At 38.6% G+C, this 14,603-nt stretch overlaps 1 protein-coding gene across 1 annotated transcript in view; it reads left to right on the top strand.

Moving 5' to 3' along the window:
• Positions 1-11,894, top strand: part of LOC108672795 — a 47,796-nt gene extending 35,902 nt beyond the window's left edge. The window contains exons 4-9 of the mRNA XM_018160530.2: positions 834-1,038; positions 7,574-7,825; positions 8,058-8,805; positions 9,010-9,216; positions 9,612-9,833; positions 10,223-11,894. Of these exons, the coding sequence (XP_018016019.1) occupies positions 834-1,038; positions 7,574-7,825; positions 8,058-8,805; positions 9,010-9,216; positions 9,612-9,833; positions 10,223-10,468 (1,880 nt within the window). The 3' untranslated portion in view covers positions 10,469-11,894. The remainder of the gene's footprint in view (positions 1-833; positions 1,039-7,573; positions 7,826-8,057; positions 8,806-9,009; positions 9,217-9,611; positions 9,834-10,222) is intronic.
• The last annotated feature ends 2,709 nt before the right edge of the window (positions 11,895-14,603 follow it).

Raw genomic sequence — 14,603 nt, 5'->3', positions numbered from 1 at the left:
TTTTGAATGGAGGAAACGCCGTGATGCTCTTAGAGTTTTGGGGTGATAGCTCACAGCAAACTGGATCCAAATAAAAAGTTTTTATTACCGCCCAAAATAATTAAAGATATCCTGATACGTAAAACCTTTTAAGATAATTGTCTTCGAAAGTTTTACGATATGTTCAACTCCGAACTATTTTAGAGAATTGTTTGATTTCTTTCTTCCAGACATCGACCGTAATGGCCTGTTTTGACGTGCGGAGTTCGAAGTTTTTACTATCAATTTCAATTTTGGACTTGTGTCCTGTTATGTACTGTTGAAAATATTAAGAATGATTCTTTGAATTGTATAGTTCTGGAATGGTATATGCGAATAGTACATCCGAATAGTACGTAAAATATAATTATAATATTATACTTCAAAAGGAGTGGCTGGTTGAAGAATTTTTTTTTTCTCCAATAAGAGGCAGGCATAGAAGAAACGCACGCGTTAGCAGGAAGTGGTTTCTCAAGCCATCTGCACTTTTTTACAAGCGAGTTTGTAATAAAAATCCACACTTTATTTTTTTCTCGATGTGCATTCAAGTTAATTTTTTTCGTATGTGGTTCTAATGGTTACCCACTTATAAGCCTTTATTTAGCTAAATTATAAGTTATATAGATTGTACGTTTATCATATAATCGCATTTTGTTATAGATTTGGGCATGGTGCCCAAAATTTATTCGTGCTAATGTTATTTTCCACACATTGTGTAAACATGCGCGCTGAGAAAATCGACTGAAGAATCTCTGATTTTATAGTTCCTTATTGCAAGAAATTGTAGCTCTTGACACTGTGCCGTCTGTTGACAGGCGCCTTGACGGTGTCGGACTTCCCCGTCTTCACGCTGTACGTCCAAAAGAACTGTCTCGCCACTTCCCCCGTCTGCAGTCGAGCCTGGGGCTTTGAGCGCGTCATGGGCTTCGAACTCGACGGATTCTCGAAAAAAGTCGAGAAAGTCAACTCGAGGCTCGAGTGCCAGGCCCTGTGCATGAACGAAAAAGACTTCCCTTGCCGGTGAGTGATTTGATATTTTTTGCAGCAGTTGATTTAAGTTCTGGATTTATTTTGCATAACGAGTCTCAGACGTAATATATTGTAAATTTTGTATTGTATTGGTACCCGTGATAGGAAAACTTCTTTCTCAGCCGGCCAATGAGTGTTTTTCGATGCCGAAAGCAAAAAATATATCATAACCATCAATGTTATATTGGAATAAAAACCCTTGTGATCAAAAATTAGATGCTTCAGTCTTCCGATTATACTTTTAATTGCCGTGATGTAGCAATTGCGTTTATAATTACCTGCTTCTGGTGCATGAAGGCTTGTGCAGTCTTGTGGAATATCTGCCTGATAACGAGGTGCTCGGTTAGCGCGGTAGCCTGATTATTACTGGCAAAAAAATTAAATTAAACATCGCTCCGTTTATTATGTCTCAATCTTTGAGCCCTGAGGGTGTGGTCGGTGTACGGCACTGCCTTACGTCAGTGTTATCGATAACGTCTTAAGGTTACATGCATATGACATGCAATCGACACCAGAGCAAGGGAGCACTAAACTGTCTCGCACTACTGTAAATTGAATTAGTTAGTTTAATTAGTTTCTATTGGAAACTGTGAAATAAATTTTTGAATTTTTGATTACTCGGAGAAGTCAACAACTCATTCGCAGGAATAAAATATGGTTGAAAAAAAATTAAGAAAATTTACTGACTGAACGAATAATTCATTTAACGAAGTTTATCCGTTGCTTTTGAGTTTCTACATATATAACGCTAAATTTTAGCTTCCACTATTACCTTTTTCTTAAGCAGTGAAACAAAACTGTTAACTCGGATTCAATTGTCGGTACATTCAGTTATAATGAGTAAAAGAAGCATTTGAAAGCCATTAATGAATAAAGGCCTCTAACTGCGACCAGCCTATTCTGCTCAACGACTCGTGACTTTATTGATGATTGGAGCGCGCTCGGCAAAACATTCCTGGAAGCCCATGCACTTCCTGCAGCCGGTCTATAGAAACCAATCTCTCTCGATGGCACCGTTGAAGACATCTCAGCTAATGCACGGTATCCGGTATTTCACTATGCATTCATCCCATGCAATTTTCATGAAGCCCCATAAGCACCTGCAGCCACGTCGCCTACAGCTGGTCTCGACGGCTGATTGCACCTATACAGATTTATGAAGAGATCTGTTCTGCGTTCGTGACGATATATTCAAGATTCGTCATGCTCGATATTGCCCATTATAATTTATCTCGCGGTTGTGTCTATGGTTACCGGAGAACGGGACCAAGACCGGGACAGTTATACGGGGCTCGGGGAACGGTTTGTGTATATAGTTAGCACGACCACCATCTGCCTTTACTGCCGACTTTTAATGCAAATTCTGGGGTAGAAAAACTCCCCTGAAACGAGGATAGCATCGTATTTTTAATTTCAAACAGGAGTGTGATATTAAATTTGAATAATAATCATCCTAAGCACTCGTCATCCTCATTAACTTTGTTTCTATGTGTTTTCATGGTCCGCTTTCTCAAACTAGAGAGAACCATTCCTATCCGCTACCGTTGATTTTATGCTTGATTCTTGAAAAGCGTTTCTCAATTAAACGATTTCATTGTTCTTTTGTTCTGCTTTCTATGGAAGCTTTGTTTTACAATCAATGCCACACTCTGAATTTGAGAACAAATGCTGAAGTGCTTAGTTTGCATGATTGAATTCTTTTGGATCATCCATGCGAGTCAGATTCTTTAACCATCGCGTCCGAACATTAAGTTTGTCACCTTAATAATAATAATAGCGGTTTCAGCGTTTATTAGGCCGTAGGCCTGTCGCCGATTCTTAACATCGCAGAATATTCACAGAATTTTGATGTCTCGAACTCGCAACGCGCTGCTACAATTCTGCTGTGCTTAACCGCCCGGCCTCCTCGCCGATTCTGACCAGAAACTGGCGCACAGAGCTGGGATCAAACCCGCGCCTCTCTGCGCCAATCTTGGTACTCTGAACTGTTACCACTAGGCCACCCTGATTAATAAATACCACCTTTTGATTAATAAAAATAAAATTATTGCTTACTATATAAATTATTAACATTCTCAACGATTGATTATTATTTTCATTATATTCAACTTTTTTATAAAATCTTTCTAATATTTACCGAGAAATAACGACTGTTAAATGCAATTTCCTATGATTTATAACAACCAAGCGATAATCGCAAAAAAAATTGGTCTATAATACCAAAACAGTTGCATTCCCGTCTATTCAAATCTCGAAGGCTGACAAATTCATTCAAGTCCATAACACCTGCTATGGTACTTCGGATACCTTATCACTTCGAATGCCATATCACTTCGGATACCATATGAACCAATAAACAGACTAACTAACCAAGTCCAGGCAAATGACTAATTAACAGCATCTATTCATATTATCTGGTATAATTGTAGTTAGATAAATTAATTATGTGCTAAATTAATGGCTACTAATTAACCAATTTTTGAATAACTGACAAATTCACGGCATCACATTAGTCATAATTCTTGCCAAATAAGATCATGAAACCCGGCTAAAAAATTTATACCGACGAAACCCAAACACCTGCCAAATTTACCGCATCAGTTCATTACATCTGCCAAGTTTCTCGCCAGGCTTCATCAAGACAGTTGCAAATTTTACCCGTATAAAGCTGCGCCTTCAGAGCGTGACGTTCATCTGACGCATTCTCGACATAATTGCTAATTACGTGATCGCGTTTCCTGACGCGCGCTAACGGTAACTGGAAGTCGTAGAGTCTTTCATGACGAACCTCTCTTCCAGTGATACTTCAAGACGAGTCCCTCCTCTAGTGATACTTCAAGACGAGTCCTTCCTACAGTGATACTTCAAGACGAGTCCCTCCTACAGTGATATTTCAAGACGAGTCCCTCCTACAGTGATACTTCGAGATGAGTCCCTCCTACAGTGATATTTCAAGACAAATCCCTCCTACAGTGATATTTCAAGGCGAGTCCCTCCTACAGTGATACTTCAAGACGAGTCCCTCCTACAGTGATATTTCAAGACGAGTCCCTCCTACAGTGATACTTCGAGATGAGTCCTTCCTACAGTGATATTTCAAGACTAGACGAACCTCTCATCCAATGATATTTCGAGACGAGTGCTCACCGCCGTACTCACAGTATTAGGCAGAAGAATATCATCACAATGTCATGTGAGTTAATGTACGTAATTTGAAATAAATTGTCTACTTGTTCTATGACACATTCAGCGAAGCGGTCATGTTCCAGAATTATTAGTAAGGAATTGAAAATAAAGATGTAATTTAATCTTAATTTCAATAAACCCTGTACGATTCCGTTCGATCTCGCTCAACCTCGATTCCTGATTTCAAGCAATATTTATGCTTCAATTTCCAAAAAATCCACCCCAAGCGAAAAGTTGTGATAACTGTTGGAGGCAACCACTAGCGGATCAGGATGAAGTGTGCATGAGAGCGTAATAAGAATTTCATCTCGTGTTGCCGGCCACTCCGGATGTGTGCACAGCAATTCCTGTCGATGCCTCGCGTGTTCATCTAAACAAAAGTTCAGCACGATCGGCAAACTCATCGCGCTCTGCTTAATCCGTTCGACGTCGCCATTTGTTCCTATCTCGAGATAATTCTACTCTGCCAGCGTAAAGTTCTCTCTCTGATTTGTGTTTAATTATTAATTACCGTTCAATGTCAATCCATGATGGCATAATTGAACTATTATAAAAAATTTTAATTTATTGTTTCACGATGTTTACTTATATATATTTGTAGTTTCCACAGCTAAAATCACTAATGACTAATTCCAACTACGCAACATATGTATGATTATCACCGCAAATTATTTTTGATGCTTCGCAAGGCAATGAATTATCTAATTGATGTAGGTCGAATTTCATCGCGAGTTCGGTCATGACGGGAAGATTTGTACCAGGTCGTACGATTGTCGGTGCGTTATAAATATGAGTGCAATTACGATCATGTGATAAGTGAGTGGATATTAGTTGTCACAGACATCAGAGTGCGACAAATCCGAACCTTAACTGCCTTAGTAATGACGCTTCCATTGCCTCGTCATTTCAAATAAATTGACTCTAAATGTGCAAAGAAACAACCGTTCCTAATCTTGATTTCTTTAGGTTATTTCTGTACATCATGTGAGAACATTCAACTTTTCGTAATATTGAGGCTTTCATGTGTGTTATAAAAAGTGTAATAGCATAGAAATGGGACTTCTTTTAGAATAAAAGAATAGAAGTGTCGGCACTGAAGAAATATGCCCATGGAGAGTTACAGTCATGGACAGAAGTTTAAAAAGTTTCATTATTTTGGAAATATTATTCCAGCCACGATTTAATAAGTTTCATTATTTTGGAACTATTATTCCAGCCACAATTTTTCTATTTAAAAAAATCGCTTCAATTATTATTCACCAAAATTTCTGCATTCTCAGCTGAAGAATCCACCTCACCCAAATATTTTTTATAGGCTCACCCATGCAGTGCGAGACGGTATCAGAAAAATTTCAATGAGCTTTTAAATTTTCCAAAACTTGCTGACATGTTCTAAAATTCATTGATGTTCTATCTCATATAAAACAAACCTCGATGTCTGGGCTTGGTAAAGAATTTTAAATAGCTTTTAAATCTTCCACATCTTCCGAACATTTCCCTAAATTCGTTGACATTTCATCCCATGTAAAACAAACCTAGCTGTTGAGACCCTGCAGAAATTTTTCAATTAGCTTTTCTATTTTCTGACACTTGATGACATGTCCCAAAATTCGTGTATGTTCCATCTCATGTTAAACAAAACTCGATATTTTGGCCCAGCGGGCAGTGACTCGACACCACAGGACACGCGACCTTGCACTCCGCGGTGTCTAATACCTACGGCATTAAGCTGTTTTTTAGGTCCACTCAACCTGGCATTACGCAGCCGCTCACACTATTTACCATCATTTGCTGACTTCTACATCAGCCGAAAACAATGAGGAAGAATCTTTCTACGATATTTCTGAAATTTTTATTTATTTTATTATTGGTTAGAATGGATAATTATTTTTGTGATGACGATTTAAGGTTAATTCATGTTGAATTAAATTATGATCGTAATCCTAAAATAGAGATTGATCTATTTTGGCCGTACCGTGACGTTCGAGGATGCTTAATAATTACTGTTTATGTTTCGTAACCCCTTTGCATGCTCTCAAATCTAGTTAATTTAGATTGGAATGATTCGGTCCATCTAAACGCTACTACTGCAGCAGCAATCCAATAATTTGGTATCAAGCTCTTAATTTATAAGTTCCATAAATTCTTAAGGGATGATTGACCATGTTATCGTGAGCATTTGTTGAAAGACATGTTATCGTGAGCACCTCAAGTTGACAAACATTTCAGGTATGCGCTCATTCATACCTCAAGTTGACAAACATTTAAGGTATGCATGCGCTCATTCATACCTCAAGGTGACAAACATGTAAGGTATGCGCTCATTCATACCTCAAGTTGACAAACATTTAAGGTATGCGCTCATTCATACCTCAAGTTGACAAACATTTAAGGTATGCGCTCATTCATACATCAAGTTGACAAACATTTAAAGTATGCGCTCATTCATACCTCAGGTTGACAAACATTCAAGGTATGCGCTCATTCATACCTCAAGTTAACATACATTTCTGCGTGACGTGCGCATGCCTCACTGTACGGCACCATGCAAGTGCTCTTAAAAATGAGGGAGATTTATCTAATTAACGATGCACCATGTACTATTCCCCATTTGTGGGTAATCCTAATCAAATTTAGCCCGGTAAAAGAGCAGGCTACTTGCAGAAAATGCATCACAATTCAGACAATATGACCACATTCATTTTTCGAGCGCATGGTGCTACCGATACCGCGACGCGCTCGGTCAGCAAGCGCATGCCGCGGAGTTCAACATCCTAGCGCGCAGCATATGGCCCTCTGGCCGTGGCCGCAGGTGCGGTGAATACGTCCGTGGGTTCTGTGGCTCTAATGCTTTTGAGCCTTGTTTTTTGCCCTTTCTGGTAAAGCAGAGAGAAATTTAGATAATAGAATGCTTTTTGAAGATTAAATAAGTATGACTACAAATAAAAAAGATTAGGGAAAAAATATTGGCTAAACCTGACTAAATGAAATTTTATGAACAATTTTCGAATTTATATCAAATGTTACAACAGAAGTTGTTACAACAAGTGTTACAGAATAATTAATTATTCCTGATGAACTGGCTTTCATAATGCAAAAATTTCAGGCGGACGAGCATTTAATCCGGAGTTTAATTAAAGCTAGCTATTTATTTCGTTCGACGAAAAGAAAACTTGTATTATGAGAGGTAGATACGACAAGTCTATAGTCCTTGTATCCGAAATTATTTCATTGTTGAAAAGCTGCTTCGGCTTCTCTCACCAATGCACCTACCTTGTTTTAACGGCTGTTCGCATTTATAAATATATCTCACATTTTGTATTCATTTATCACGTTTCAGGTCTGCGAACTTCAACAATGAGACAATGGACTGCAGCATCTCCGACATGGACCGCCACACGGTGGTAGGATCTGGGTCCTTCAAGCGATCGGAAAATACTGACTTCCTCGAGAACAACTGCGTCGATGACCCCGTACGGCTCTGCGAGTTCCAGAAAATGGAAGGCCGTATCCTGAAGACCGTCGACTCTGTCTTTCAAGAAGTCGAGAGCCTGGACGAATGCAAGCAGCTCTGCCTCGAGGCTCCATACAGGTGTGACATTGCTCACAAGTTTTACAGTCAAATAAACGGAGTTCGTAAATCAAACCTTTCAATGATGTATTATTCGTAACGGGATTTTCTGTATGTAATTTACATATCGGTGCTTACCAAGATATTGAACTACGACAGTATCCACTCTGATGGTAAAAAGTGTTCTATAATAGTTCTTTCTAAAATGCCTCCGAGCTATTTAACTTTTACTAGCTACGTTTATTTTCTACAGGTGCCACTCGTTTGATTACAATGACACCGGAGACAAAGTTTGCCGACTGTCCCATCATGCTGCTGCAACTCTCACTCACATCAATGATCCGTACCTTGAGCTCGTCGACTCCTCAACTTACGAACTCTCGTCATGCTACAACGTCACCATCGACTGTCGTTCTGGCGACATGGTAGCTAGAATCAAAACTTCAAAGATCTTTAATGGCAAGATTTACTCTAAAGGGTCTCCCACCACCTGTGTCAACGACATTAAAAACTCGCTTGAATTCGAGATCGAGATGCCGTACAACGATGTGGAGTGCAACGTCAAACGAGATTCAGCATCTCGCTACAGCAGTGACATTGTTATCCAGCATCATGACACCATCGTAACTTCTGCAGACTTGGGTCTTTCTGTGCATTGCCAATACGACCTTAGTAACAAATCTGTAAGTAACAGAGTGGATTTGCAAGTTACTGGAGAAGTTGAGCCCGCCCTTGAAGAGGAGAGTATCGTTGAGTCACCTAATGTCGTCATGCGCATAACCGATCGTGATGGAGAAGACGTCGGATCTGCTGCCGTTGGTGATATGCTCGAGCTCAGATTCGAAATTGTTGACAAGAACTCACCTTACGAAATTCTGGTCCGTAACCTGATCGCTCTCGAAGGAGGAGAAGGAAACCAAATTGAGCTGCTCGACGATCGCGGTTGCCCCGTCGAATTGTCCATCCTTAGACCACTGCTCAAGGTTGACGAGACAGGAAAGGTAAATTTTATGGCAGCCGATTAGATTCCTCATTTTTAAAAGCGTTTCTATTATCATACATTCTCACAAAACTATTTTTCCGGTGTTAACATATATAACAATATGACGTATAAAACCTAACATAATTGTAATGAAAAAATGGTTTATTGAATATTTTCAAATTTATTTTTAAACGTCAAACTCGGTCTTTTTCTATCTCAACAGATTTTGGGAGCTTCTTTTGATGCATTTAAGTTCCCTACAAGCGAGACTGTGCAATTCAGAGCCCTTGTCACCCCTTGCATCCCCTTCTGCGAGCCAGTCGTGTGTGATGTAGTCGACTTCAGCGGACAGGTCAAGAAAACCGAAAGCTACGGCAGAAAGAAGCGTTCCATCAGCTCGCCCAATGGTCGCCACTTCGGGACACAAGTGGTGAGGAACTTGAACTGGTTAGATTTATATTGGTCATGGCGTAAACAGAGCTGGTTTTTACTTGCGGAGATTGGTTGAAAACATTTTTGCAGGACTAGTTATAGAAGTGTTATTCTTTCTGCACGTTTAGATAAGCATTATAATTTTGGGCTTGCGTTTGAAATTGTGAGTATTAGTTAAGTTTTTATAATATAGCTATATGTATTGGCATATTCTAAATCTTTTTTTATAATATATTTGATATTGATGCTTTTCTTGAAGCAGATAACTCAAATATTATTATTGTTCCCTGCTATTAGAAACGTGAAGACAGTTTGTTACAGGAAGACAAAAAATTATTTCCATGATGTCTCTTAATGTTGAATTTGGCCAACTAAGTGATTTTTAATGTCCAGATTCAGTGGTTGACGGGCAACCACTTGGACGTTGAAGGGTTCGGGGTCCCCCACACGCAGGAACTTTCAACGCGTGCCAAGAGGGCGACGGAGTCCGATGTTCCCGAAGAGCATCTCGTGGTTCAGTCCATCACCATCACCGACAAGTTTGGCTTCCAGGGTAAAAACCCCAAGAAAGCTCCTGGTGCAAAGAAGTCCTCTCCGAAGTCTAAATCTAAGACTGTAAGTACAGGGTATATTTAGATGCTGATTTCTAAAAGAAACATCACAGTAATCTTGGCAATTTTTTTATCGGAAACTGGTGGTTGGATCACGAACCACTGGCTCCTTATTTTTTGTATAATCCAATACTTTAATGCGGAATATTCTCTCCTCCCAAAACATTATCAAATTTTAAGCTTCGAGCAATTTTCCTGTTCTCAACATTACTCCCAATATATTTAGTAGCAGTGAGCACTCCGTTAAAATTCGTTCTCTCTTACTCACAACGGTATCCTGATTCCTAAGGGAAATGCATTACTTTGTCATATTTCGAATTTTTCTCTATCAAAAAACTTTTACTAAAGTTTTCCCCACTTGAACATCCTTTACTACATTTGAGTGTGTTTCAGGTTGAAGAAGAGGAAGAAGACGTAGTGCTGTCGGAAGCATTGAGCGGATCTTGCATCAACACTATCGGCCTGATCCTCGGCTGCTCGGTGTTCCTGATCGCGCAGCTGGTGCTCATCGTGGCCTGGACCGCCGTGTGGCATCGTCGCCGACGCAACAAGCTCGAGGAACCTCTTGGCCCCTGCGCCACCACCACCACTGAGTCCCTGCGGCAGCTTTATGACTCCGGCTACCCACGAAGGGTTTAGTATAGATACAATATCCATACCCATTCTACTCATCGCAATACTTCATCATCAATGTAGACATCTCTTGAATAATCAGATTTACTCCGTTGCATTGTTACTATCTTTTTGTATGGGTTCTTGTTAATTGAGAACTAATTCATTAGATCATCAAGCTCGTGAGTGCAATAGTTTGAACTGACTTAGAATTGCGTATTTGGACATCATCGAGTGTCCCGATGGTTGTATTTTACATTTAGTTCCTGATCAAATCTCATCCCATATGGGTACTTCCATTCGGCTGCCTTAAATTTGAAATTGAGTCCGCCATTTATAATACACTCCAACCAAAATCACATCACTTACAGTTAGTGGTTTGAGAGCTCTATCAACTCAAAAAATTTTAACTCGTAAAGAAAAGGCTAATATTCCTTCTAAAATTTTTCATTGGGTTGTCGTCAACTAACAACCTTCAGCAAGAAAATGTTGATTAAATGATAGTCTCTAGTAGTGGCCAAAAATATATACATTACTTGATATAGGCGTTGAGCAATTTGTGGATAAAAATTCTGTAACTCCATCAGAACGTTTGCTCCATCAACATTTCCCTTTGTGGATAAAAATTCTGTAACTCCATCAGAACGTTTGCCCCATCAACATTTCCCTCATGTTCATCGTTCACCTATACTTCATTTACTAGAGTTTCTCGTTGGTTCATCCCCTGGATTTCGCGGTTTCAAATCCATTCTCTTCAATCTTACGCATTCGTATTCCCATGCTAGTTTATTGTAATGCAGTTGGTCATGCTGCAAATTTTATACTGGGCTTTAAACAATGTTTCTCGAATTACATTTGGTTTATGTCTTGAAAATGTACGAGTTGTGCCTATAAAATTGCGAGCCCTGCAGATGAGTTAGTTTATCGTTATTTCAGTTATCGTTTGACAGCGTGAAAGGTACTAAGTTCCCTTGAGGGCATGAATTTTGAATCTCAACCTCCATTCTCAAGTTATTAAATGCATTACTAATTTTAATATAAGGTTATTTCTCGGAGAGATGCATTCAAAAATGCCTCGTATTTACTGTGGGTATTTTTTAAGGCCTTCTCTGAGTTGTTACATACTTGGGTATCCTGAATCACTTGGCATTTACGGCATTAAATGCTAGCGAGGGGCATAGCCCTTATTTATTTGACTATTTATTTATCTATTTATTAAAATATTTATTGAACTCCTCAGGTTTTTACCGGGAGGAATGAGATAGCCAGTGTTTGTATTAATTTCTTTTGTTGCCGTTTCTCGGTTCGCATAGAACATCGAACTCCAAATTAATCTTCACTTTTAACAGATACCAACAGCTGAAGCAAACAAAGTAATTTGATTTAATGAATGATCCACATCTCAGGCATGGAAATCACCATACGATTATCCAATTTACTAGTTAATCAACATTGAACCCTAAATTTTTATCATCAATAATTGCCCAGTTGGGTTTTTTAACAGGTATGAACAATAATTTCTTTTATTTGGATTTCTAGTTCTATGTTTTTATTATTAACTGAGAAGACAAAAGGAATGTACATACAATAGAATATTAACATTCCGTTGAAAAATTGTCAATTTTATGTTGTTGTTAAAAGGAAGATGGTTTACCATTTCCCTTTATTAGTTCATTTTTGTTTCCAATTTGATTGTTATTTGTTACACCCCTTGCTGTTATTATTTTCATCGAAGTGAATTGTTATTTATTACACTCGTTATTATTTTCATCGAAGTAAATTATTCATAGATAAATTGTTGGTTCATTTTTTGTTATTGTTTTCCATATTATTTTACCGTGTGTCAGTTCCTGAGTTTATTTATATTAAATAGTGTTATCTTTTGCAATGGTGTATGAGTTACACGTAGACAGGTAACTTGCGTAACATCAGATGTGATGGCATTTCACAAATTATTTTTTCCTTTACCTCAATTTGCTTGATAAATTACTTCTCTTGATTATAATGAAATTCAAGTTGTAATGATCCAAAAATAATACTGAGTGATCAATTGAGCAACGAAACGCCATTAGTATGTCAATACGATGTCCTAACCAGCGTGTCCGAACTATTTAAATCATTCTTGAACCCGCGTGAATGCACTGATATGTAATGAGGCACTACATCTTTTGTATTAAGAATTGACCATGGGCATTTTTTCGCAAATGTGAGTGAAATCAATAAGAACTCTGGGCAGCGAGTGAACTATTTACAATCAAATACTTGTTGGTGCAATTGGTCAGAGTCATATTGTTTTCGTTGCATTTGTTCTGCTTGTGTGTTATGTTGCTTCATCTACTGAATGTTTTGCTTTGGATGTAATATAATGTTTACTTTCAGCGAGGCAGATAATTGCCAGACTGTTGCGTCTAGCTACTGCATTACACCGTTTGATATATTTCTCAATGCCAGGAAAAAATCCTATTGATATTTGTCTGCCAAAAAACATCGTAATTCAAAATAGAACGATTGAACATTGGAATTCACGGAACAGATAATTTTCTTTTATATGAACAAAGGATTATTTCATTTAGTATTGTTGTTATAAACTGCTAGGCTCACGTGTATGTGAGATATCCTTGTGCTGCAATTGTAATGCAATTACGGGCCAAGTTGTTCACAAGGCAGTTCACACATTTACTGGTAATGTAAATTCAGGGAATTTCTTCTGTATTAAATTAGGCAATAATATTGACTTTTTATTGAGGTCAAATTTATAGGCGAGATTTATATCATATTGTTTTTTTATATCGTGCGATTAACAAATGAAATTTCTGTGGAAGAACTCAATTCTCGACGTGCGCGGTGGTGTTGTATAACTAAATTATGTCAAATTCCATTGCTGCATTGTTAGCATATAAGCATTGCGAACTGGAATGAGGTCTATAGTAGCATTTCTCTAATTCGAAAATTGTAAAAGATTAAAATTATTTTAAAATTTGGTCCAATTTGAAAGGCTCAAATTTGAAAACTATTGCCCTGGTGTTGGAACAATGGATTTATTAGTTAGTCTGTGAACGAAGGCATTCCAATTGTGTAATATGTTAGTATTTATTTCACTGATAATGTACAGTTGCACCGATACCAGGGACTCGTATCCTGTATACTGCGCCGGGTTTCTGCTTGGCTTCTAGCCGCCAGTATTTCCGGGGCCGTACTATCAAAATTAGGTGAAACTTTGTAATTCCGTCGGCCACACACTTTAAGGTTTTCAAACTAAACGGACTAATAACAGACGAGAAATCAGCCGCTACGTGCACTTGAGCCGCTACACGTAACTACGATAGTACGGCCCCTGAACTCTACAAGCCCTCCGCTCTCGTCATCCACAACACGAAGTATAGCAAATAAATGTTAGTTTTTAAACATGCATTGGGTTTTACCAGAGAGTTATGAATGCTTCCAATCAAATTGATTTCCACAAGGATGGCTACTGTACTTCGGACGAAAAGTTGTCGAGTGTTTAGGGCTTGGGAAGTTTAGATTCAGCCTTCATAGGATTTAATGCTATGTCGCGGACATAGGTAGACTGTAGTGCGCGCTCTTACAACAATCGAAAGAATCAAGCGAGGTATACTGATAATCTGTAAATCATTTTGTTGTTTACCATTAAATTTTGCTACTTTCGTTCAAACCTCGACTGTATTGTAATTTGGATATGTATTTGTGTGCTTTGCTTAAAAAAGAAACTCACCATAATTCCTTTCATTTTACTGACCTTTAAATTTGTCGATAAATGCTGGTTAAATCTAATCGAGATTGAAGAAAACTGATGCGCTACACGTCTCATAAGTAGTTGTAAAAAATCCTTCAGTTGTATAGTTGTGGCAGTGTTGGACTCCCCCTTCAGTTGTATTGCGGTGGCAGTGTTGGACTCCCCCTTCAGTTGTATTGCGGTGGCAGTGTTGGACTCACCCTTCAGTTGTATTGAGGTGGCAGTGTTGGACTCACCCTTCAGTTGTATTGCGGTGGCAGTGTTGGACTCACTCTTCAGTTGTATTGAGGTGGCAGTGTTGGACTCGCATTCCAGTGCATAATGCAAAGGAAGTGGAGGAAGAAAGCCTTCACACTTCTCTGGGGCTAGAATTTCATTGGTAACGTAAAACCCCCAGAAAACAATGAC

This window comes from Hyalella azteca, unplaced genomic scaffold, assembly GCF_000764305.2.
Source record: "Hyalella azteca isolate HAZT.00-mixed unplaced genomic scaffold, Hazt_2.0.2 contig11709, whole genome shotgun sequence".
Lineage (NCBI taxonomy): Eukaryota > Metazoa > Arthropoda > Malacostraca > Amphipoda > Hyalellidae > Hyalella > Hyalella azteca.
This window is presented reverse-complemented; position numbering and strand designations above follow the sequence as displayed.